General features: G+C 43.1%; 1 protein-coding gene across 1 annotated transcript in view; it reads right to left on the bottom strand.

Annotated features, from left to right (window-relative positions):
* Positions 1-25,990, bottom strand: part of L3MBTL3 (L3MBTL histone methyl-lysine binding protein 3) — a 67,168-nt gene extending 41,178 nt beyond the window's left edge. Inside the window, exons 1-10 of the mRNA XM_066611200.1 lie at positions 25,889-25,990; positions 20,004-20,115; positions 17,471-17,663; positions 15,163-15,295; positions 14,438-14,522; positions 12,238-12,329; positions 10,452-10,556; positions 7,177-7,312; positions 3,749-3,840; positions 2,418-2,569 (exon numbers count right to left, since the gene is read on the bottom strand). Coding sequence (XP_066467297.1) covers positions 2,418-2,569; positions 3,749-3,840; positions 7,177-7,312; positions 10,452-10,556; positions 12,238-12,329; positions 14,438-14,522; positions 15,163-15,295; positions 17,471-17,663; positions 20,004-20,115; positions 25,889-25,990 — 1,202 coding nt within the window. The remainder of the gene's footprint in view (positions 1-2,417; positions 2,570-3,748; positions 3,841-7,176; positions 7,313-10,451; positions 10,557-12,237; positions 12,330-14,437; positions 14,523-15,162; positions 15,296-17,470; positions 17,664-20,003; positions 20,116-25,888) is intronic.
* Positions 25,991-27,368: the final 1,378 nt, after the last annotated feature.

Here is a 27,368-nt window from a genome sequence, read left to right as displayed (position 1 = left end):
CTGGGGTATTCCAGAGTTCTCCTCCAGGAAAGGGAACATTTGTTCCATTGCCTAAGGGTAAGCCTCCAATGCTGCAATGGGTCTACTTGGACCTGCACCAGTGACTTTGCTGGAGTGAGTCTGAGTAGATCTGGGAAGGAGGATCAAGGCCGGGAAGAGAGATTGGATATCGCCCCCTTCCCAGCCTCGATACACCCCATTCTGCGCACTCCCTCCTATGCCTGTTTATTGGCACTGGGGCTTCCTTGCAGGCCAGTAGAATGTGGTTGTAGCTGTTTTCCACTTGCAACAGTAGCCCAGCAGCACGGAATAGTGTGCCACCTTTGTATCTGCCATAAAGCATGCTGAACCACTGGAACGCATGTTTTGGTGGCACAGCATGCCCATAAGATTGGATCCTAATTTATCTGTGTATATTTTAAATCCACAAGAATTATTAGTATAAACAGGGACTCTCAGGTCAAAGGAATTGAGTGAAACCAACAGGAAAAATAATAATAATAATAATAATAATAATAATAATAATAATAATAAAACTTTATTTTTATCCCGCCCTTCTCCCAAAAAGGGACCCAGGGCGGCTAACAACATATAAAACAAATTAAAACATAATTTCACAGATAAAAACATATTAAAAAACACATTAGCAGAACCCATAAAAACAGTAGTCAGAAGAGTCAGAATAAAAGAGCATAAAACAGCAGTTCTTAGAGGAATCGGGCCTGTAAAAAAGCAACTAAAAGATATATAAAAGATGTTAAAAAGGCCAGAACGTCAGAAGGCTTGGTTAAACAACAAGGTCTTCAGGCCTCGCCGAAAGGACTCAAGAGAGGGAGCCATTCTCAAGTCAAGGGGAAGGGAGTTCCACAACGTTGGTGCCACTACTGAGAAGGCCCTATTTCTTGCCACCGCCCCACGTACCTCCTTAGGCGGCGGCACTTGTAAAAAGGCCTTCTCTGATGACCTGAGAGGATGAGCCGGATTGTATGGGAGTAGGCGATCTCTAAGATAACCTGGCCCAGAGCAGTATAGGGCTTTAAAGGTCAAAACCAGCACCTTGAATTGGGCCCGGAAACGAATGGGCAGCCAATGTAGCCCCCGGAGAAGCGGGCTGACAGAGTCAAACCGCCTAGCTCCAGTGACCACACGGGCCGCCGCATTCTGCACTAATTGCAGTTTCCGAACCGTCTTCAGGGGCAGCCCCACATAAAGCGCGTTACAATAATCTAACCTCGATGTCACCGTAGCATGGATCACCGTGGCCAGGTCTGCACGATCCAAGTACGGACGCAGCTGGCGCACCAGCCGAAGCTGAGCAAAGGCCCCCCTAGCCACAGCCGCCACCTGGGAATCCAGGAGCAGCTGCAAGTCCAGGTGGACCCCCAAGCTGCGGACCTGCTCCTTCAGAGGGAGTGCAACCCCATTCAGAGCAAGCTGATAATCCAGCACCTGCATCGAGGATTTCCGAACCAGGAGAGCCTCTGTCTTATCCGGATTTAATTTCAGCTTGTTAGCCCCCATCCAGATCCTCACTGCTTCCAGACAGCGCTCCAGGCCCTCAACCGCCACCCTGGAGTCTGGAGGAAAGGAGAGATAAAGCTGGGTGTCATCAGCATATTGATGACACCCCACTCCAAACCCCCGGATGACCTCTCCCAGCGGTTTCATGTAGATATTAAATAGCATGGGGGACAGAATTGAGCCCTGCGGCACCCCGCACCTCAATGGCCAGGGTGTCGAACAGGCATCCCCCAGCACCACCATCTGGGACCGACCTTCCAAGTAGGAGCGGAACCACCGCAAAACAGTGCCTCCAACTCCCAACTCGGCCAATCGGCCCAGAAGGATACCATGGTCGATGGTATCGAAAGCCGCCGAGAGGTCCAGCAGGACCAACAGGGCCCTGCCAACCAAGCCCTGGTAACCAAGCCCTGGTAAAAAACCAACCAAGCCCTGGTATTTCCACTCATTTATAACCATCCTGGGTCAGAGAAAGTTCATCTAAAAATAGGTAAGGGGGTATCAGGCATCAGTACAAAGGAACAGAATTTCAGGCACAATGTGGGGATTTTAAGGAAAATAATCAAGTATCATATCCTTGATCTTCTACAAGTATTTTCGGGGCTGTTGGAGTAGCTCACAGTAGTCAGATTTTTTTCCCAACTAATATGATGTGGGATGAACAACAGGTGGCAGAAGCTATCACAGACATTTACAACACTTAGAAATTTCAAATTTCTGTAGAGAAAAAAATGCATATATCAGCCACTCACTCACAAATCTAGTGACATTCTGATTAAATGTGGGGCTCACAGTCAATGGCAATCACAGAAAGGGGGGGGGGAAACTAAATATTTCCAAAATTTCAATTTAATCATAATTCAATTAAAAAAAGAACTTTTTCAAAAGACACATACCAATAGTCATAGCTCTCATCCCAGTTGTCAAAGTGAACCAGGAACCGATTGTCCACCATGTCAGTAACCGTAGCAACGCATATGAATGCTGGATTCTTTCTATCTACAGCTTCAAGTTTCATCCCCACTCGAAACCCTGATGGAATCACTGTCTGATCAAAGACAAATTTAAAATTAGTATGGAGTTACTAATTATCAGTATGGAGTTACTTTATTTAAGTACATTATGCATTGCTGGCAATATTTCTTAAAACAGAAACAAAAAGAATGCAATTAATAATAAACCATATATCTCATTGACTATCTACAATGTATAGATGGCATAAGTGTGAGGAGCTTTGAGAGATGGGTCTGGACCAAGAAAGTGGGATAGAATACCAGCCAGTGTTCCTGTAAGCTGCGCAGCTCTAGGCTTAGGTTTGCATAACATGGAGCTCAGCAACCTGGAAGTTGGGTGATGATGCTCAACTACTGAAGAAGGGGCTTCACACACCAGTGCAGACCCCTTAGTGGAAAAACAGATCCTGGCATGCATTGTGCCACCTAGGTTCATCCTCTCCCAGAAAGTTAACCGCTTCCTGTTAATCTCAATCTAGTCTTTTCAAGCATTCAGGCTGCCAAGAATCAGCCTACACATGCCTATAAGCTTGTATGCTTATAGCAATCCTGTAAAGCAAGAGCATTTTTGCTCAGTAAGCATTTAAATAATGTTAACTGGTGCATGGGCAGGGCAGATCCACAGATAACTGAAACTGCAGATACGGGATCCACAGATACGGGGCCAACCTGTAAAAAGAAAACCCATGCTACACATCAGGTACAAACGAATGGTAAAGTTACCACCTGTGCTTTCCAAGGTCTGTCCTAGCTGTGTTGTGCACAGCCTGTGGAGAGTGTCACTGTGCCTTGCAGTGCCACTTTACTGAGACACGCCCATCTTACGGTTCATAGTCCGACCTATTCTGCCAAGCAATGATATTAAACGCATACAGAGCAAAAATAGTGTGTCACTTTTTGTGACCTTTGTAAAGCATGCTGCACCACTGGAACATGAGTTCCAGCAGCACAAAGTACTCACGTCATGGCGTACTCTGGGCAAACAGGCAAGGATTAACGGACGTGCCAGCAGCTCAGAAGCAGTGGAAAAGTAGAAATAGTTTCCCCAACTAACCTTTATTTAGCCTTTAGCTCTGATCCTTGTTTTAGAATTAAAGAAGTTCAGAAATATAATCCTGTTTAAAGATACTGTATTTTCAACAAGTTAAGAGTATCAGCATATTATGCAAAAGTTACTGTCAGCGAAGACAAAGGGATAATCAAAGAAACCTTACTGCGTTCTGGTTTTCAAACAAGGATTTAGGAGCAGCTTGAGCTTTACATTTCTTCAAATAGGAGGGCCAATTAAATTCATCTTCTTTATATCCTGAAGAAGACGATAAAAGAGAACAAGGAAAGTAAAATATACATGGAACGTGAGGAGCAGTTATATGAGTTGCAGTTTCTCCATTAGAGCTGTAACTCATTTTCACTATCTGAGCATTGAAAACATGCAACTTTCCCCCCCTAAATCTTTCGGCTTCTGGGTATACCTGTAAGCACCATGTTAAGTCTGCAAGCAGAAATAGCCGTTCCTGTTGCTTCTCTTGAAAGCACACAACAGGGTAAGAAAACTAAAACTGCTGTTCTTCAAGTTCCAGAGCTAACCATTTTCCAGGTAAGAACCTAGATAATATTTAGAGGTCACATACTCATGAATTCTGCGGAGCTCTTACAAAATCCTGAGATTTACAAACTTTTCAAGAAGCAAACACTGCAATCTATTCAAAGTTCTGCACTGCACAGAGAGTGAAGAGATGTTATGACTTTTGTTGTCTGGTCAGTCTTTTATTTTCTTTTTGTTTCAATGCATGCAGGGAACACATATGAACACACGTATGCCAGGTGCCTACTAGAAAAGCACAGCTGGGCCAGTAATATGATTATTAACAAGACTGATGGCAAGAAGCCTCAGATTCACAGACCAAGAAGAAGGTCACACTTCTGATAAGAAGCAATCACCTACTAACCCCCTCTCTATCAGGTTAACTCAGAGGGAGGTTTGCTAGTTCCAAAATTCACAGGCAAATGTTATCCTGGGACAAAAGCCACCTCGTAGGAGCTTCCTGACTTGCCCAAAACAAGTGGATAGCAAAACAAAAGAAGGATCTCCAACCACGGGTGTCCTCACCAGCTCCATGACTAAACTTAAAGAGGTATGTTACATAAGAACATAAGAACAGCCCCACTGGATCAGGCCATAGGCCCATCTAGTCCAGCTTCCTGTATCTCACAGCGGCCCACCAAATGCCCCAGGGAGCACACCAGATAACAAGAGACCTCATCCTGGTGCCCTCCCTTGCATCTGGCATTCTGACATAAACCATTTCTAAAATCAGGAGGTTGCGCATACACATCATGGCTTGTACCCCATAATGGATTTTTCCTCCAGAAACTTGTCCAATCCCCTTTTAAAGGCGTCTAGGCTAGACGCCAGCAGCACATCCTGTGGCAAGGAGTTCCACAGACCGACCACACACTGAGTAAAGAAATATTTTCTTTTGTCTGTCCTAACCCGCCCAACATTTAATTTTAGTGGATGTCCCCTGGTTCTGGTATTATGTGAGAGTGTAAAGAGCATCTCCCTATCCACTCTGTCCATCCCCTGCATAATTTTGTATGTCTCAATCATGTCCCCCCTCAGGCGTCTCTTTTCTAGGCTGAAGAGGCCCAAACGCCGTAGCCTTTCCTCATAAGGAAAGTGCCCCAGCCCCGTAATCATCTTAGTCGCTCTCTTTTGCACCTTTTCCATTTCCACTATGTCTTTTTTGAGATGAGGCGACCAGAACTGGACACAATACTCCAGGTGTTGCCTTACCATAGATTTGTACAACGGCATTATAATACTAGCCGTTTTGTTCTCAATACCCTTCCTAATGATCCTAAGCATAGAATTGGCCTTCTTCACTGCCGCCGCACATTGGGTCGATACTTTCATCGACCTGTCCACCACCACCCCAAGATCTCTCTCCTGATCTGTCACAGACAGCTCAGAACCCATCAGCCTATATCTAAAGTTTGTTATGTTAACAGATCAAGGGACCTCCTGAGGTAGCTAACACATCCTCAGCCAGATGTAAAACAAAGGCAGCACCTATCAGGGACCAGAGAAAAGCCATCAAGAGCCATCACATTCCAAAGAAAGGTCCTTTGATCAGCTCAACCCAAGATTCCATAGGATTCTATGCATGAAAGATATATTTAAAAAACTGGATCACTAGACTCTTGTGTCTCTGTTCCTTGCCTTCAGCCTGGCTTGCTGTCGGTCTGTTCTTGATGCACTGGTGCTGTGTAAAGCTACCCCCCTTTTCAGCTGCAATCCAAGGACCATCATGATAAGCCAGCAGCCAGAATCAGTAACCCCCATCCTCTCCCTTTCCAGCCTTTCTTCTTACTTCTCTCCTTGAGCACAACTGAAGCTGCTGCACCAGCATAAGCTGAATAAACAATCTTGTGGGCCTTCTCACAATACACCCCTTCTCTCTGAGAAAGCCGCTCCAGCTCTCTTGTCCTGCTTCCCTCCCTCAGCTAATGTTACCTTCTATTCCCCATTCCTTATTATTGTTAATTATCCCTACTATAAACTTTGCTTTATTGCACCTTCACCATCACCTCCCTCTTCCTTCCCTGCTGAACCACTGAACTGTGCCACTATACAGGATCCTAGCACATGAATTAGTCTTCCCCTGCGTGCACGTATTACACATGTTTAAATGCACAGCCACTAACACTTTAGAGAAGTGTGACATACGTCAAAACTTAAAAGCAACATATTGTAGTAGGAAATGTACCCTGCGTTAAGACAGGCAGACATAAAAACTTAAGAGCAGAAGAAGTGCCCTGCTGAATCAGGGCTTATCTAGTCCAGCTTCCTATATCTCACAGAAGCCCACCAGATCCCTCAAGGTACACACAAGACATGCATCCTTTTGCCACTCCCTTGCTTTTGGCATTCTATTTACTTTTGCACCCCCAATGAAGACACCAGACTGCAGCTTGGGTTTAACTTGCGTCACTTTATTAAACACAAGTGATAATTTTTAAAACATGAAACCTACTGAACACACTGTCCATCCTCCACCAGTCTGGGGTAGGCAAAAAAAACTGCCATCCATGGCCAATTCGGATGACAGAAAAAAAGACAGATGTGCAAAAAAAAAATCCCACACAAAAAACCACATATAGATTTCCCAATGGTAGTGAAGCAGTTCTCCCTACTATACACATGTCATGTCACAGCAGAATTTACTTCCTTATAAAAGTAGAAAGCTTTGGATACTGGAGTGCCAAATGTTTCAAACTGCAATCATTTTCTATATATAATGACACATGAATAAAACATACTCTTTTCCACCACTAGAAATCTTTTCAATATGTATTCTATTTGTGTGCTCCATATTTATCAAAGAATAAGAGCGACACTTTGTTAACTTCACATGAACAAAGACAAATAGTGCAATCTTCTGCCGCCCTGGGTCCCTTTGGGGAGAAGGGTGGGATAAAAATAAAGTTTATTATTTATTATTATTATTATTTCTGCATGTCTGCTCAGAAATAAGTCCCTCCTGAACTCAGTAGAACTTAATCCCAGGAAAGTGTGTATAGTATTGAAGCCAAAGAAAGTGCCAATCAGTCCATAAATCTTTAACATATAACACAGTACCTCTTGGTGGATGAAGCTTGTGTCCCGTTTTCTCACACCAACCAACTGGGTGAATATCAAAAGAATCGGCATTCACCCAAAAATCATAATAATCTGAGTATTCATCAAAGTGAAGTCTGATTCTGTAGCCACAAACCTAAAAGTAAAGCAAGAACAAAGGTACAACAGAATAAAAGGGTTACTGAATAAAAGCCAAAACTTCAATTTTTTACTGTGGCAAAGAAGCAACTAAAATTAAATATTCTCAATGAACTTAATGTTCTAGATCAGAGGTGCCCAAACCCTGGCCCTGGGGCCACTTGCGGCCCTCAAGGACTCTCAATCCAGCACTCAGGGAGCACCCAGTCTCCAATGAGCTTCTGGCCCTCAGGAGACTTGCTGGAGTCCAAGCTGGCCCAATGCAACTGCTCTAAGCATAAGGGCAACTGTTCGACCTCTCGTGAGCTGTGGGACGAGGGCTCCCTCCACTGCTTGCTGTTTTACATCTGTGATGTAGCAGCAGCAGCAAAGGAAAAGCTGGCCTTGCTTTGTGCAAGCTTGAGCTATTGCAAGACCTTCATTCATTCATATAAGTTCCATCTCTAATATAGTCATTTATGTAAATTTATTCAAATTTGAAATGTAAATTAATTCTTTTTTCCCTGGCCCCCAACACAGTGTCAGAAAGATGATGTGGTCCTCCTGCCAAAAAGTCTGGACACCCCTGTTCTAGATCAGGGGTGTCAAAACGTTTCATACAGAGGGCCAAAGTTAGCATTCAGGGCTCCTGCTGAGGGCCAGATGTGATGTCATTAAGCAGAAAGTGACATCATTAAGCAGCTAATGGCCAGAAATCAGACCTTGTTCTCATATAGAAATTCATTAACTGCAAATGGCAGAAGAGAGAGTACACAAATCTTGATCATATTTCAGGATTTGGGAAAGCCCAATTTTCAGGTGGGCTGCCATTTCAGCATTAACATCTCAGCAGCTGATAATCTGAGGGCTAAATAAAAAGCTTTCCAGGGCCGCATCCGGCCCCAGGGTCTTATGTTTGACACCCCTGTTCTAGATAATTGAAGAATTAACTGAGAGTGATCAGAAGCTGAGAGATATGTCAAATAAAATGGGGGGGGGGGAGGAGACATCAAAATCATTATCCAGTAATGCATAAACATAAATCCACATGTGCATCAGGACTGATTGGGTTTATGCATGGAATAAATGAAGAGCTTCATATTACTCTTCAGATGTAACAACCATCTAATATATAGTCCTAGACTCGCGCCAGCAAAATGGATGGCACAGATTCAAGGAACGTAATATAAGAACATAAGAACAGCCCCACTGGATCAGGCCATAGGCCCATCTAGTCTAGCTTCCTGTATCTCACAGTGGCCCACCAAATGCCCCAGGGAGCGCACCAGATAACAAGAGATCTCATTTTGGTGCCCCCCTTGCATCTGGCATTCTGACATAGCCCATTTCTAAAATCAGGAGGTTGTACATACACATCATGGCTTGTAACCTGTAATGGATTCTTCCTCCAGAAACTTGTCCAATCCCCTTTTAAAGGCGTCCAGGCCATCACCACATCCTGTGGCAAGGAGTTCCACAGACCAACCACATGCTGAGTAAAGAAATATTTTCTTTTGTCTGTTCTAACTCTCCCAACACTCAATTTTAATGGATGTCCCCTGGTTCTGGTGTTATGTGAGAGTGTAAAGAGCACTCTTTCCTTCCCGTGCATAATTTTGTATGTCTCAATCATGTCCCCCCTCAGGCGCCTTAGACTGAAGAGGCCCAAATGCCGTAGCCTTTCCTCATAAGGAAGGTGCCCCAGCCCAGTAATCATTTTAGTCACTCTCTTTTGCACCTTTTCCATTTCCACTATGTCTTTTTTGAGATACAGCGACCAGAACTGGACACAATATTACAGGTGTAGCCTAACCATCGCTTTGTACGATGGCATTATAATATTAGCTGTTTTGTTCTCAGTACCTTTTCTAATGATCCCAAGCATAGAATTGGCCTTCTTCACTGCCGCCGCACATTGGGTCGACACTTTCATCAACCTGTCCACCACCACCCCAAGATCTCTCTCCTGATCTGTCACAGACAGCTTAGAACCCATTAGCCTTTATGTGAAGTTTTGACTTTTTGCCTCAATGTGCATGACCTTACACTTACTGACATTGAAGCGCATCTGCCATTTTGCTGCCCATTCTGCTAGTCTGGAGAGATCCTTCTGGAGCTCCTCACAATCACGTCTAGTCTTCACCACTTGGAAAAGTTTGGTGTCGTCTGCAAACTTTGCCACCTCACTGCTCACCCCTGTCTCCAGGTCATTTATGAAGAGGTTGAAAAGCACCGGTCCCAGGACAGACCCTTGGGGCACACCACTTTTCACTTCTCTCCATTGTGAAAATTGCCCATTGACACCCACTCTTTGTTTTCTGGTCTTCAACCAGGTCTCAATCCATGAGAGGACCTGTCCTCTAATTCCCTGACTGTGGAGTTTTTTCAGTAGCCTTTGGTGAGGGACCGTGTCGAACACCTTCTGAAAGTCCAGATATATAATGTCCACGGGTTCTCCCGCATCCACATGCCTGTTGACCTTTTCAAAGAATTCTAAAAGGTTTGTGAGGCAAGACTTACCCTTACAGAAGCCATGCTGATTCTCCCTCAGCAAGGCCTGTTCGTCTATGTGTTTTGAGATTCTATCTTTGATGAGGCATTCCACCATCTTACCCGGTATAGATGTTAGGCTGACCTGCCTATAGTTTCCCGGGTCCCCCCTCTTTCCCTTTTTAAAAATAGGCGTGACATTTGCTATCCTCCAATCTTCTGGTACCGTGGCCGTTTTGAGGGACAAGTTGCATACCTTAGTCAAGAGATCTGCAACTTCATTCTTCAATTCCTTAATAACTCTTGGGTGGATGCCATCCGGGCCGGGTGATTTATTGATCTTTAATTTATCAATGAGGTCTGAAACATCTTCTCTTTTAACCTCTATCTGACTTAATTGCTCGGTCAGGAGGGGCCGTTCGGGCCATACACAATTAGTCAGTCTATCAGAAGATAAGTAAAAATATTTTTACTTACCACCTACAGACTGTCTAATCATCCCCACCCGCACCATAGCATGCAGCGCAAACTCCATTGGTGCAGCTGCATACTATTACAGATTGGGGCAATCTAATAATTGTTTGATTTTTTCCCCCCAACAGTTTGACTCTGCTCGTCCTCTCTACTTGGAAACATCAAGCTTCTTTTCTTACTGTCCTGTTGCTCACCTCAGCCACTGTAAGAACACAATACATTGACTGGTGCTCAGGATCTACGCCTTCTAGTTTCATTCCAACTTTGAATCCATTTTTGTTGTATGGGAAGGACTGATACTGGAAGGAAAACATCAAGTTTTGTTATTTCAATATAAGCACTTCAAAGATAGTGTTCGTACATACACGCACACACACAAAGACGTCAAGAGAACATGGATTTAGCTATTCTCCTACTGAAAAGATACAGATCATAGTAAAAGTCAGTCAGGTATGGCACCAAGGGAACTGCTGGGTCCATAGTTCTTTAGAAAACCTACATGGAAGTTAATACCTTATGAAAAATAATCTTCTGGTTTTGATTAATGGGAACATCAAAATCAGTACTACATGGAACAGTCACTGTTCCCTCAACACTTCAGCTTTTCTTTGCTAATGATATACACTGTTGCTAAATAGATGTTTGTTATTTTACAGGTGGTTTGATCCAGTCATTTGAAGAATACAAGACCCCAAAAGTTGCTCACTGCTGTACACAACCTGTTTTGTTTCCCTTCCATTGGTATATCTTACATGGGAAATTCGGGATTGAGCTCTGGTTGCTGCAACAAGGCCACCTGGCCTGCCCATTCCAGCACAAGTTAGGATTGGGCTGCCAATTATATAGGAAATCCAGACCGTTCAAATTTCTTGCCAAATTATGCATTTTTTGTAGTTCCCGAGATAAAAAGCCTATTTCCATGATTTAAGCAAAAATGTTACATAAACTATCATTTTAAAGTGTAACAGCAACAGTAGTTGATGTAATTTTAACATTTATTGTCAGATAATTATAGCTATAAGCTAGCCAGGAGGTATGCTTCTAGTTTTGCTCTGGGCTTTCCCAACAGCGTGCTCCTATATCTGCTCTAGTTTTTTAGCACAAAGGAGGGCTAATTCATGTACTGCATATTTACAATGCAATCGTATGCTTGCATGTATGTGCGCGTGTGTGTATACAGGCTGACCCTCCTTATTTGCAGGATTTCACTTAACAAAGGTCCCATCAAGTGTCTCAAGGGCCTCCCTTCCCAACACGACCAGAATGTCTTCCAGCCATGTCTGGGAGGTGTTATAAGGTCCAGAGAGGCCTCTTAGAGACTTCTGAGAGGCACTTTCAGTTTGACAAAGAACCAGAAGTGCCTCTCAGAAGCCTACAGAGACCTTCTGAGATGTGGGGAGGCCATGCACGGCCTCCCTGTGCATCGGAACACCTCCTGGACGCAACCAGAAGATATTACTGGTCACGGCCACTGGTCATGGTTCAGTGAGGCTCTCCAGATCCATCATATGTACATATCTTACCCATCGTGTGTACATATAGATGTGTGTGTGTATGTATGTATATATACACACACATGTGCCTATGGGGCCATATCTAAGTTCTAGCTTTGTAGAAACCCAGAAGCAAGCGCAGAGAACACACAAATCCCTTTCATGGACTCTTTTGTTTCTTCAGTGTTACGTACACAGTAGGTCTTACTTACTATTACCTATAAAAGTAACATCTGACAAAGTTTAAAACAAACTAGACACAAGACCAGTTGAGTACATAGTAATCAATTCAACATTTGCCATGTTAAAGATAATCACGTGAACTTTCTTTAAGCTTCATGAGCAAGCAAACTAGAACTGCCACATCAAATGCCTTCAGTATTTGTACAATAAACACTTTTTAGACAATTGTCAAGCAAATTCACATAAAATAGAGTCTGGACTATAACCAAGAGGCTGTCTATTTGGATTCCAGAAGTCAGCATACCTCTTTAAAAATCTTTGGAGGTGCAGCTATAGCCTTTTTTTCTTCCAAGTATGAAGACCAACTCCAAGCTTTCTTTCCTTTAGATATTAAAGCTGAAATTAGAAGTTAAAGAAATTGGGAACAAAAAGCTTAATATATACCCACATAGATTTGCAACAGACTCCTACATAGGTTATGGTATGGTACAGCTTAAAATAGCGTATTTCTTCTATATTAGAAGTGTCAAATATAAGGCCCATGGGCTGTATATGACCCAGGAAAGCTCTTTATCTGGCCCAAGTAATAACTGGGCTCTGCCAGCACTGCCTTTTCAGCAGTGGTGCTACTGCTGTGGCTCTGGGAGGAAAAGACAGAAAAACGCCTCAGAAGTCAAGGAAAGCTACAGAAAAAGGGCAGACCAAGAGGGGGGAGAGAGGAAGATGCTTCCAAGGCACTGGGAAAGCCCAGTTACTACACAGGCCGTCCTTTCAACAGTGCTGCTTCTGCTGAGGTGTCACTTTGCAGAGCACCTAAGCTATGAAGTGATGCCTTGGCAGAAGTGGCATCGCTGAAAGGGAGGCACATATGATAAATGGGCTCTCCCATATCTTGAAAATATGATCAAGATTTGCATATTTTTCTCTTCTGCAACTACTGAGCTCCTATATGAGTGAGGTATTCAATCTGTGCGTCGGAAACGTTTGAGAACCACTGCTATATGAGGATAAAGTGCTTATTTCTGGCCATTCTCTGCTTAATGATGTCACTTCCGGCCCTTAGCAGACACCATGAATGATAATCATCACACAGTATGAAACAAGTTTGAAAACCCTGTTCTATATCATCAAATATGCCTCAGATTTACAGGTGATTGATGCATTACTGCTTTAGGGGGAAGAAGGAAGCTATATTTTGCTCACTGTTGATTAATAGCTAACAAAGATGGATGTTTACTGTCCACAGATCACACTGCGGAGAGCCATGCATTGTTAAACAATATCTCAGAATCCTGTTGTTTTCCTCAAATATATGTATTCACTTTGCTAACAATCTGGCTCCACAGTAACAGCTTTATGCTGCCTTAGGTACTTCCTTGGATTTATTTCTTACCAGTTTCTATAAATCTTCCTTAACTTTCAGCATGTGGTTTAGATGTGAAATTAGTCTCAAGGGACCCCAACAGAAATCTTTCTTCTGCGTTTAAATGCAGATTCTTTCCCCCCGGAAACAAGAAACAATTTGAACCATTTCACATAGGTGAAGTAGAAATCCTTGCCAGAAGTCAAGTTATTCTGTTATCCTAATCTCATTTACCTATCTCCTTTAAAGCCCCTCTATGGAATGGTATGAACAAAGCCAGAGTGTGACAGAAGCAATTTGGTTAAATAATATAACTGAACATTTTGAGAAATGAAAGTACACGGAGGGTGATGCTTGTCAGACTTTTACACTACAAATACAGAATATTTGCTGTATTTAGCCTGATAAATGGATTAGGATTCAAAAATAACCAGCATGGTTCTACAAAACAGTGATCAGAAATACGGAATATAGCTGAATGATCGGAGTTCTTATGGCACAGAGAACACTCAATCCTTTCAGCATAAGAACCCATCAAATATTACATTTTTAGGTGTGCATGCAAGAGACGCCTTTTCAAGTAGCACTCTTCTTATATTTAGTAGGGAGAATAAGCGTCCCCATTTAGTCCAGCACAATTTCTTTTCTAGTAGCTGTTTGCTGGTGCTTTCTTCCGAATCTTTGTAGAATGTGAGCCCTTTTGGAACAGGGAGACATTTGGTTATCTGATTTTTGTATAAACAGCTTTGTGAACTACTCTGTAGAAAAGTACATAAATATTAAGCATTATTACCATCATGGAAACTGCACTTAAAAATGCAAACTGCGAACATGAAAAATGTGGTTGGGATCCAAAGGTTCCCTTCAACAAGTGGAATCACAGAAGGTACACCCCTCCCCCCCCATTTCTGCTTCTGCTGAAGCCATCCCATTCCATGGGATGCCACATCTCATTTTATTCTGGAGGGTCTCACAATCATCAAAGGACACAAGTATAGTTAATTTTTCAGGAAACAGGAATTGCTTTTGGTACCCTTCTAAGTGTATGCTTGGTGGTGAACATGGGTATGCTGCCATCTAATGTGTGTGAAGAATCCGTTATGAAATTCATATACTGATGCAGTCTCACATATCAACTTACTCTGTTTTAAAATTGCCATTTCTCTTTTCCTTTTCCTTGTGGCTCTCTGGGAGACCCGTAGTATCCTTCCTTCAGGTTTCGCCTCCTAAATTGCAAGATTGAAGTATCACAAGATTGAAGTATTAATTAATTTTGCAGAAGTCAGGTTCTTTTGAAAAACATTTCTGCAGATTTCTACTGTTCTGTCACATGTATACTAATACATTTAAAGTTGTCTGTATTCACATTAAAGCTGTATGAAACAAATAATCTGTAAGACAACTGTTCCTAGAATGTTTGCTAAAGACGCCTACTCAGAGAATGACCAGGATAGTCTCAGAAGACAAATCTGCTAAATTTCTTTTCCGCCCAATCCTATACTCCGTAGCATGCAGCCACACCAAAATAGGCTGCACTGCATGCTTTGGTGGGGGGGGGGCAGATCAGGAGGCTTGGGAGAGGTAAGAGAAAATGTTTTCCCATACCCTCTGTAAGCCACTCAATTGCCAATGGGTGTCCTTGGACCTTCACCAGTTCTGTAGCCAAAAAGTGTGTGTCATCTGGCTCCAAAAGGGATAGCATCTGGCGCAAGTTGCTCTTGAAAGGTCCCATTCCTCTGACAAGCTTCCACCTCTCCCCTGATCTGCCCTGATACTCCCACCCCCCCATTCTGCCCACCCACCCCCCCGCCACACACAAAACTTTACTACTGCATACTACTAGCCCATCAACTGGGCCATACTAACTATTTCTTCTTCCTTTTCATGTCTGTCTTTCACACAGTCTCCCATCAAGGGTGATTTGGTTTTTCTCTTCTGAGCACTCTTAGAACAGTCATCACCATTGAATTCTGATACTTCTTTGTCCTCCTTTTGCACTCTAAAACGAAAATGGAATTATAATGACTGTGTTATTTTTTTTTTCTTTTTTAAGATGAAAAGGCAAATATTTTGAGGAATAAAATTTAAAGAAAGCCAAAAATGTCTACGTCTAAAGGTATCACAAAAAATGACAAGTAAATGCTAAATTATGGAATACTGTAGAAACTGAAAAGGAAATGGCTGACAGCCTTTGCTTAAGGGGTTTCACATGTTTTCTGCTGTTTGCCTTCCTTGTCTGTCATCAAAAGCAATGCTTTTCAACTGTTTCAAAATACTCCATACCACCATAAATAAAGAAAAGAACTGGCAACTATTAATGCTGAGAAATGCAAGTGGAATAGTAAACTGAAACATGGCAAACCAGTGTACCATACAAAGTGAAAATGGAGGGCGAGGCCACTCTAGTGAAACAAGCTGCTCAAATGTAGCTGCTCAAATGTGCCAGGATAAGGCATTTTTGCTTCCCTCTACTCCCTACTGCAGCCTCTACTCCTTCCTGCAGTTCCCTGAGCCCCCTCAAAAGCCACTGCTAGTGGAATCAACATAGAACCTGGGGCAGGAAAGCACAGGGAAGAGCAAGGGAGAATGATTATTATTATGTCAGATATTTTCCCCGTGATTGATCACATAGAAAAGCAGCCTGATCCACAGAAGAGACAGACATGATTCAGTTTTAGGAGATTACAGTGGCATGACCCTTCTGTGGGTAGAATGATCCTTCCATTTACAAAATAAGCTTCTGTTTGCAAAGTCCAAACAGCAGAAGAGATGCCACCTGTTACACCTATTTTAAGCCATTTCTGCCCAAAGTTGCATAAACGCAATAGGGATCAAATATGTACACCTGTGGGCTGGGCAGAAATGGGTTAAACATGTTTGTATTAAAGTCACATTTCATTTTAAACCCAGTCATTTTTTTTTTAATCAAAACATATTTTTTAAGTTAATTGTGTTTTTTTTTTTACTGATATTAACATTGGAAGAAACTGAAAGCCCATTGTGCAATTTGAATTACGGTAATTAAAAGTGGATATCATAAGCAGCCAAATAAAATGAACTACATTTAACTAGTAATCTTTTAATTAAAAAAATAAACAATAATTATCCAATAGCAGCTGCCTTCTACTCTTGCCTCCAAATCTACTGACTGATTTGGGAGGGGAGGGGCAATGAATAGCACCTAAAATACAACTTAAGGGGCCACAGTCCCAACTCCACTGTCAAATCCTAGGCAGAAGACAAAAGAATGCTATCTCAACAGACCAATGACTATTGCTTTCAGAATTTAAAGTGAGTGCATTGTGTTCTTTTATCAGCTCATGTATATATTGGCAACCTTCAGTCTCGAAAGACTATGGTATCGCGCTCTGAAAGGTGGTTCTGGCACAGCGTCTAGCGTGGCTGAAAAGGCCAATCCGGGAGTGACAATCCCTTCCACACCAGGAGCAAGTGCAGTCTGTCCCTGGTCTGTCTCCCTGGCCATGGGCCTTCCTTCTTTGCCTCTTTGCCTCAGACTGTTGGCCAAGTGTCTCTTCAAACTGGGAAAGGCCATGCTGCACAGCCTGCCTCCAAGCGGGCCGCTCAGAGGCCAGGGTTTCCCACTTGTTGAGGTCCATTCCTAAGGCCTTCAGATCCCTCTTGCAGATGTCCTTTATCAGCTCATGAGATAAAGACATAAGGCTATAGCCCCAAGCACACCAAGTGTGAAACCAACAGAATGTAATTTAGCTGCCAAATGCTATTAAGTCACATATTAGTGTTCAGTTTCCAAATATTTTATTTCTTGGATGCAGATTTTAAGAGGCAATGAATAAAACTCACCAGCTACTGAAGTCACTGGCAACACTCCCACTGATGTCAATAGTTCTAGACAGCACCCACTATGTTTTATGAAACAGAGCTTCAGCATTCCTTTTACTATAGAATACTGTCCTATGAAATGTTTATAATTGCTGTGAGCCGCCTCAGACATTTTGTGGAAAGGCTGAATAGAAATTTTAAACCAATAAAAACACATTCAGTCTGACAACAAAAATACAACACAGACTTCAAGTTACGGATTTACTGGTAACAGTGGCCTTTTGGGAGTCATGCTGAATCAATGTTTTCTTACAGCGTAGCAGTGGTTGCATGAGATAATACATTATCTTGGACACATTATGCTAACTCTTACTTGTTTTTAATCTGATGGGCACAATTTTCACTGCAGCATTTCTCTTCAGCAACAAGCTCCTCTGTGGCTGCAGAGTGAAAACAATTTTCACAGCAATTAAGACCCTCCACTTTGATGGTTTCCTTTACTTTTGGTGATACCTCTGTCTTTTCTGAAAAAGCTACACAGTGGAAAGAGCAGTCAACCTGGGGGACTGTATACAAGTGAAGAGCGTCAGACATTTTTGAAGCATGTCAAGCAAAAGTTGCATCACTGATACCAATGGCAGGGTACAGTTTAACTTCACTCATCAAAAACCACTCCTCATGTATCCATGTGAAGCTTTGAACAAGTGCTGCAGACTTTCCCATTATCATCTGTGCTAACACTTTTCAAAAATCCTTTAGAGGTTCATTATAAGGGCACACTCAACCATCAGCCTAACTGGTCTAGAAGCCCAATCCTATAGGCCTGCTGCACTGTTGGGAGACAATGAAGCACAGCAGGTTTTACATCAGTCACAAAATGCAATGCTCCACAGAGCGCAGCCTAGCTGCCAAGGCAAACAAACAGTGGCAGCCAGGCACCCAGGCAGAATGGGGCAGTAATTGGGGTGGAGAGGTGTCAAGGGTAGGAAGGGGTTGGACACAGACAGCAGCAGCAGCAGCTCCACTGATATCCTGTCCCCCTTCCCAGCCTTGATCTACCTACCAGGAACAACTGAACTTACATCAGCAAAATCACTGGCACAGATCCAAGTAGACCCATCAGGGAAGTGGAAGCTTGCCCCTGGGCAAGTGAACAAATGCTTCGTTACCCGGAAGAGACATTTGGGACTGCCTCCCCACAGGATGCAGCACATGCTGCAGTGGCACAGCTTCATGGGGGGGGGGGTTGGATAGGCTTGAGCTACACTTCTCACAATTATTTAATTGGTTTGTAAACTTCAGAACTTCAAAAGTTAAGATTACATAGCACTGTGCTACATAAGCTAATATGAGAGCGACTATTGCATAATCTAACACAGACACAGTTTTTAGAATATCATAATCTGGTTCTGAAGACATTTTTTCCAAAAGGCCTTCTGTTGACACATTAGTTTGCAATCATGTTTCACCTATCACACAACAAGTATAATTAAAGCTTCCACCGCACTCTTCGCTCATTTTCAAATAACTGATTTCCATCAAATATTGAACTAAACCATCATTCCAAGAGCTGACCTGGTGGGCTGTTCTGGTGGAGTTAAGCATTGGTGGGCTACAGCCATAGTAACTAGGGGAGGGGAACCTTAGAGTCAATGCCTCCCTCCTTCCCTCAGATCTGCCCCTTTCCCAAGTCAAAATGGTAGTCTGCTGCTCCACAGGAACAAAGCCAGACAGAGAGAAATCATTCTTGAAAGTCTCCTTTCCACTTATGTGGAGAATGCTATAGCCTTTAGTGCAAGAGGACCAGGGCAAAGCTCTGAGTGAGCTTGACTAACAAAAGGCAGCTATAGAGTTAAAACATAAAAAGAGTTTACTAAAAATAGCTGGAGTGGTGAGTAAGACACAAGGAAGGAAAAAAGGAACAAGCAAGTTTACAAAAATGTCTTCAGCGATAGAGTAGCCCAAAGTAAGGATCTTAGCAAAAGTGTAAATGCCAATCACAGGCAAACTTCAAAGCAAAATAAAATCCCTTACATGACCTACAGCACAACTCTATGCACAGGTATTCAGAAATTCTATTCATTTCAATGGGAGATACTCCCAACTAAGTTTGCTTAGGACTGTAGCATATATCAGTGGTCCCTATCTCTGCTTACAATTTGGCATCAGCTGAGGACTCCACAACACCTCTTCAGTCCTAGTGAGACAGGTAAAATATGACCACATACAGATTCACTCTGAGGGAGCCAAGTCAGACTCCACACTAGCATCTCTGAGTCTGACGTAAGTGGCCTAGGTTTGATGAGCTCATTGCTTTGTCTGATTGCATGTTTTATAATCACTCATACATCTCATCCAACCCTCCAACCTAGTCAGGTGGGCTGGAGTGCCCAATCCTGAGTGGCACATCCTGATCCCTGCAGGTGGACCCTGCAGGATCTATTGTTCTTGTTGGACCCAGACAACGAAGCAAAGCATCCCATAAAATGATCTGTTTGCTTGGCTATGTGGTCCTTCTGTAATGGTGGTGTTTTCAAAATACCACAATGAAAAAGAGTGGAGTGCAATAATCACAATAGCCAATTGTTAACTATACTTGCCCACACAGTTCAGTTGTACAATCCATACAAACAATATTCCTTACCTACAGTCTCCTAGCTTGGGCTTGGATGCTGTTGACTTAGGAACAGAATTCACCAATTCCTAAAACTGCACTGTTCCTGTGCAAGTTCAATTTCTTGAAATGGACATTGTGTAGTGATCCAGTTGAATCCTGCTTAATAGAGTTTAACTTGTACAAATTAAAATCTCCCAAGAAATTATTCTGTATCCTGAGCAACTAGAAAAGTTGGCCTTTGCGAGACTGTGTGCTAATGTACAAACACAATCAATAACACAGTTCTGACCTTCTTGAGCTGTTGGCACCATCCAGGTTGTAGTAGCTGTGGCCTTCTTTACACTGTCTATTTCTGTTTCATCTGTAATCACTTCCAAGGCTCCAAATTCATTCACCCGAAACTGATTTTAAAAATACATAAAAATTAGAATGCTAACTTTTATCCCTTTAAGGAAAATGCAGTATAATTTTGTGAAATGTAACCCACAAACATAAGGCCTCACTTCTTAATCACCCAAAGTGATTTACCTGCAAGTGAGTCCAACCAAAGCCAATTAATATTACTTCTAAGGCAGTATGTTTAGGATTATAGTCCACAATAATGCTATACATATTTATACATATAAAATGTGGATGCTGGAGAACCTGTGGATATTAAATAACTGGACTTTCAGAAGGCATTTGACACGGTCAAACCCTCACCAAAGGCTGCCGAGGGAATTACAGTCAGGGAATTATAGGGCAGGTGCTCTCGTGGATTAGGAACTGGTTGAGGACCAGGAAACAGTGAGTGACTGTCAATGGGCAATTTTTGCAATGGCGGGAGCTGAAAAGCAGAGTGCCCCAACGGTCTGTCCTGGGACAGGTGCTTTTCAACCTGTTTATAAATGACCTAGAAACAGAGCTAAGAAGCGAGGAGGCCAAGTTTGCAGATGATACCAAACTTTTCCAAGTGGTAAAGACCAGAAGAGATTGTGAAGAGCTCCAGAAGGATCTCTCCAAACTGGCAGAATGGGCAGCTAAATGGCAGATACATTTCAATGTAAGTAAATGTAAAGTCATGCACATTGGGGCAAAGAACCAAAACATTACATAGAGGCTAATGGGTTCTGAGCTGTCTGAGATAGATCAGGAGAGAGATCTTGGGGTTCTTGTGAACAGCTTGATGAAAGTGTCAACCGACTGTGCGGCAGCAGTGAAGAAGGCTAATTCCATGCTTGGGATCATTAGGAAAGGCATTGACAATAAGACGGCTAATATTATAATGCTGTTATACAAATCAATGGTAAGGCCACCTTACCATTTGTGGTCACCACATCCAGTTGTGGTCACCACATCTCAAAAAGGATGTAATGGAAATGGAAAAGATGCAGAGGAGAGCAATCAAAATGATTACTGGGTTGGGGCACCTTCCTTATGAAAAAAGGTTACAGCATTTGGGCTTCTTCAGCCTAGAAAAGAGGCACCTGAGGGGGGACATGATGGAGACATACAAAATAATGCAGGGGATGGACAGAGTAGATAGAGAGACGCTCTTTTCCCTCTCACATAACACCAGAACCAGAGGACATCCACGAAAGTTGAGTGTTGGGAGAGTTAGGCCAGACAGAAGAAAATATTTCTTTACCCAGCATGTAATTAGTCTGTGGAACTCCTTGCTACAGGAAGTAGTAATATCATCTTGCCTAGATGCCTTTAAGAGGGGATTGGACACATTTCTGGAAGAAAAGTTCATCACATGGTAGGTATGTGCAAGGTCCTGGTTTTAAAGGTAGGCTACCTCAGATTGCAAGATGCAGGGGACAGCACCAGGATGCAGATTGTGTCTATTGTCTTGCATGTTCCCTGAAGCATTTGGTGGGCCGTTGTGAGATACAAGAAGTTGGGCTAGATGGGCCTTTGGCCTGATCCAGCAGGGCTCTTCTTATGCTATTTTTGTCCTCTGTTGATGCCACTTATTTTCCAAGAATAATATTCCTACAGTACAACTGTTGTGTGCTGCTTTACCTGTGCTAAACAGCTGTAAGTTTTATTTAATAAACACATTCTCTCTCTCTCCCTGCTGTAATATTACACAAACTCATTCCTAAGAAAATGGAAGATCCTACAATGTTTAAATTGCAATAATTTGACAGCTGATACTGACAGCTGACAATATCCAGAACAGTCACTGTGACACAGCTGGGTAAAAAATGAATAGGTGCAGTCCCCAGCATACATTTATCCCTTCAGGAGTTTTATTCAGGCTTACCCTGACGGAAAGGAGAAACAGAATGATGTCTGGGACTCTCCACCTTTGAGATAATGGCCCAAAGTAAGTATATGGATATTCATTGCTATGTGTAAATGTGGCCCCATGTACATCATCGCACACTATAACCCTATATACGTGACCTTTTTAGGAGGATATTCCTGAGAAAAGCGTAGTACAGTAATAATGTATCAGATCACATAATGAGGAACATTAGAATGAGGGTGGCGTATTTTTTACAGTTCAAACAAACCATGGAAATAATCAGACTACAGACTTCTCAATAAGTATTATAAAGTTATTAGTTTTATTAACTTGTCTGCGTCAAAGACCTTCACTAGTTATCCACAGTTCATTATCTGCCCGCCACAAACAAAGGAGCAAAATCTTTTCCCGTTTACACAAGCATCTCTGCCTTGGCACCTGCTGGCAATTCTTCCTTGCCATAAGCAATCCAGAAAGTGGTTGTTCACAAAGCTGATAATGTCAAATCTTTTCAATGACTTACAGAAACAACACCAAAAAGATGTTATTTCTCATGAAAAAGCAGAGGACTTATTATGGTTCTACATCCTTGTCTGGCAATAAATATGTAAAGAGGCTATATTTTTAATATATAGCTGATGGGGGGTATGCTCAATCTGCTAACTTCTGAACAAGATGAGGTACAGGTACAGGTTCTTGAATTCTTTTCCTTTCTTAACTGCTCAATTTATTTTATTTATTCACTGTATTTCTGTCCCACCTTTCTTCCCTGGAGAGGATCCAATGCTATCTGCTTATGTCTCCATAGGTATGTAGGAGGAAGCAGATGAGGTACATTATAGAGAGAGATAAGATCCACCAAGCTTGCTGAATGAGAAGAGCTTCCACTCCAAACCCTACTTTATACTGATCAGAGGATGGGAATAGTTATTAAAAAGGAGGGGGAAGTCTGTAATTAAATGGTAGTAAAATAGACAAAAAACAACAACATATGCAAAACACAGCACACCAGTACCCTCTAGTGGTCGTTACAAGAACACCTCATACCATTCCACTGAAAACTAAATTTGAAAATGAACTTCCACACAGTGCCTTCACTTTTTCTTCTTCTAAAGTTGCAGAAGGTTTGAAAACTACAATCACAGCCATGCCCAACATTTCAAAGGATGGTACATATAGCTAATTTTAAATACGTTTAATGAGTTAACATTAAATGTGTGCATTTGTAGAATGAGAACCCAATCTGAGTTCTTACCGCTGGTTCTCCTTTGGCGCTGAGTGTCGCAAATGTGCCATAAGGCACATCTGCAGCTCTCAGTGCCGGTGCTAGCTCAGTGCTGGCCAGATGTTGGACTAGTGCCGGTGGACCGCCACTGCTCCACCGCTGCTTTGTGGCCACCCAAACCACCAGGCGGCAGAAAGGTAGGTGGGAGCATGGGGGAGGCAGGGAGGAGGCATTCCAGGGTAGGGGAAGGGCGGGGAGGAGACATACCTGGGGGAGGCGGGACCAGAGGAACTCTGCTCAGTGTCACAGGCCCAACACAGAGGCTCTTGATTCTATGGCAGCCCAAGGGTTGCTGCAGAATTCAGTAGCCCCATTAAGGGGCTACTTGCCTTATCCAGGGGAAAGCGACGAAAGTTGCCTTCCCCCAAGAAGCCGTCAGCACCTGCCCTGTTGTGCGGAGGATGCCGCAGCAGCCGTTTCGGTGCCATGGCAGTCCCGGCACAATGGTCAGCTCAGGATTGAACTGTCAGTCATGTATTTGGTACCACACATTGCATATGTTTGCCTCTTTATAAGGATGTGCACCAGTGCTGGAAAGTTGAATAGGATTGGGCCCTTAGTGTCCATCCAGCTCAGTATTGTCAACACTCTCGGGCAGTTGCTCTCCAAGGTTTCAAGCAGGATTTTTCTCTGCCCTGCCTAAAGATGCTAGGGACAAAACCTGAGGCTTTCTGCATACAAAGCATTTTCCACTGAACTACAGTCTTTCCCTAAAGCTGTTTGGATGCAGTGATGATATCCTAGGCACACTCTGTAATTCTACTTTGAAAATGTAGCACTCAAGAAGACAAGCACAAAAGCTTAAAATACTCCATATACCATCACTCCACTAGGAAGCAATTTTAAATTATTGCAGCTTGTCCAATTTGATGAAAGCACTCGAGTCTCGGGGTGATGGAGATTGTGTGCACTCATCAGAGCAATTCAAAAAAGGAAGGCACTTCACATTCATGCAGGCTCTTCAGTCTGGAAGATATCAGCTCCTCTGGCCCTCTGCAGAGCACACAGCTATTGTATAGCACTGAAGTGTTTCCGATTTGAACACAGTGCTTAGCCTGCTAGATGGAAAAGTTCCAAACCTTGTTCCAAACACTCATACTAGGTGACAACAATCTAAGTGACACTAAGTGACACTAGGTGACACTAAGATCCAGTCTGTAGAAACACTTTTTTTCTTTTACATTTCCCCTCATCTGTAAATATTACTAACATTTTCGATTTCGAAGCAATCGTCAACGAAGAGTGCTAAAACAAATCTGGACAATGAACATGCCCAAAAGAACTGCAATTTGCTCATAGACAATCTTCTAACAGAAAAAATATAAAGTGTGTGCCAAAGTATAAAATACCTTGATATAAAAAACATAACACTTGATAGTAAGAACACTTGATGAGGGCAAAGGGGAGAGGGAAAGGAGAGTAGCTACACTACTAAGAGCCCAGTCCTACTCAATCTGAGCACTAGTGCTGAGCTCCAGTGCCAGAGCTGGGTGTCGTTAAGTGCCATAAAGCACATTTACGGCACCTTCAGAGTAGGGAGTGCTGGCACCAGGCTAGCACCAATGGAGCACCAGGACAGACGCCACCTGGAGGAAAGTAAGAGCTCCAAGTGGCAGTGCAGGCTTTTGGGGTGGGAGTTTCAGGGAGGGTAGGGCTGGGGAGGAACCAATCCAGGAGGAGGGTGGACTGGTGGAGCCCTGCTATGTCAGATCCTATCCTCCATGTCGGTTCTCTCAGAGGTTCTCTCATCTGAGGCCAGCAAAATAGCCAGTACAGACATGAGACGCCCCATTGCAGGACCTGAGACTTTCTTCGGAGGAAGGGGATGAATGTCCTCTTCCCCTGAGGAGACCTTCAGCAGCTTCCTGGTGCCTGTGGGATACATCTGTTGCCATTTTGGAGCCACTGTTCCTCAGGATGCTGGGAAGCTTAGGATTGGATTGCCTGTTTGTTCTGTGTTATGTTTTGCATTTACAGGACACAAATTTACTTGTTTCTATGTTTCATGTTCAGGCAGCAGCCCTTTCTGCTTTGCACCTTTTGGATGATTGACACACATCATATGAAGTAGTACTTCTCTAAGGACCTTCATAATCCGTGTAAGGTAAGCCAACCATTCCAGGCGCAAGACTATCTTTGGTTTTCTCTCCAAGTTCAAGAATAAACCCTTCAAGGCCAAAGGAGCATCATCACTCAACATCATAGTCGACAGCCTTGCCCTAGTGTTGTGTTGGAAGGTCTGGTACCGCTTCAGTTATTGTATTCAATCATGATACAGCTCATGTAGACCTTCATGGTTTTGAGAGGATTTGGAGGACCAGAAGCAATTGAAAAAATATGAGTACAAGACAGTCTATCCAAAATCCTACGAAAATATCTCTTGAGAGGATATGGAGGATATGGAAACTCCTTTGCTGCAAATTCCAATCTGCATTTGAAGATTGTTGATGTAATGTAGAGGTCTCCATCAGGATTACCACTGAAGACGTGGCAGAGGTAATAAAGACAAGACCACCTTCTGCTGTGCTGAGGCATCTACCTTTGAGTCAGATTCTCTTTACATGACATTAAATTGCCATTTTTTGTATGCACATCTCTGCACCTATGGTTACATCACTCTTTACAAAGGATGTTTAAAATGATAAAATATTACCTTCAGATCACTTCCAGGCAAGGTACCAATTCCATCCTTCCAGTCCATTACACTAAATACATCGAAGTCTTGTCCACTTCCGCTAGAAGGTGGTTCGTTCATGGCGCATATACTGTAAAATAAATAAGAAAGGTAGTATGAAAACTTGATCGCCAATTCAATTTTGACACTTCTTCCAGAACATCACACCTTGAATTATTTTCATCAGTCATTTTGTTTGCCTCACCATATTTATAGTAACCTGCTATGAGTAAGAATGATTAGCCAGGATTCCTACAGCCCTGTGTGCTCACCTAAAGCAATTCTGTGCGCAAAAGGTTCTGCCAATTTTCCCTACTTGCTGTAGCCTGAAAAATCCTGGTGCAAAGAAGGTCTCATGCAGCCCACTGGATCTCAGCTGTTGTTTGTTCTTATACTGCTATTGCTAAGAATTTTTAAAACAAGTAGCAGCAGCACAGAAATCAAGGGAAGCATCAACATCCACTCTGCAGCGTTAAGGATATCAACCCTTCCAATATTTAGCTGTTACAAACAACAAAGCTCAGAGTGAGAGGAAGATGGATGCACGTTGTTTTAATACATAATAACAGTGGAGTGAAAATTTAAAAGCAAATATCAGTAAAACATTTGATTATAACAATAACTTTAATAAAAATAAATAAACACAATTTATCATTCTGTATGTCTTAAAGTTTTTGCAAGCCAACTGAGAGCCCAATCCTGAGCTGCGCGGCTGCAGCAGCACTGAAAACAGCTGCCACTGCATCCTGCACACCTAAGGCAGCTGCGGGTGGCACCTTGGGAGAAGGGGACTTTTGTCCCCTTCCCCCGGGTAAAGGAAGGAGCCCTGCAATGGGGTTACTCGATTCAGCACCGACCAACAGGTCGGTGGTGAGGTAAGAGCCTTTGTGTCAGGCACCGAGCCTGATGCAGAGGCTCAGGATCCAGTGGAGCATCGCCCCACTGGTCCTGCCTCCCTGCCTCCCTCCCTCCCCCTGGCACGCCTCCACCTGCCCTCTTCCTGCCTCCCACCTTCCTGTCATGCCTCCTCCCCGCCCTCCCCCCACCCCCCCAAATGCTTCCTCCCTGCCTCCCCCCACGCCCCGCTTTCCTCTCCACTGCTCTGCAGTCCATGCAACTGCTGAACGGCGGAGGCCAGGCACCTGGCCAGCACTAGGCTAGCATGGGTGCTCACCCAGCAACTGTGTGCGTCAGTGGTAAGCTGACACACAGAGCTCAGGATCGGGCTGTCCTCTGACAGTGCAATCCTATGCATCTCTACTCACTTACTCTGAGGAAAGTATGTATAGGATTGTAGCCTCAGGGTAGGAAAGATGGGATCTAAACGTTAAAAAATAAATTATCTCGCCATAAAAACTGGTGTGGAGTGGAGTGAGGAATCCACTTCTACAATGAAATGAATGTACGAGGGCTATTCTGAAACTCTTTAAAAAACAAGAGGGAAGGAAAACATTTTAAT

Source organism: Tiliqua scincoides, chromosome 1 (genome assembly GCF_035046505.1).
Source record: "Tiliqua scincoides isolate rTilSci1 chromosome 1, rTilSci1.hap2, whole genome shotgun sequence".
In the NCBI taxonomy this organism is placed as follows: domain Eukaryota; kingdom Metazoa; phylum Chordata; class Lepidosauria; order Squamata; family Scincidae; genus Tiliqua; species Tiliqua scincoides.
The sequence above is the reverse complement of the archived record's forward strand: the minus strand, read 5'-3'. Positions and strand labels throughout refer to the sequence as shown.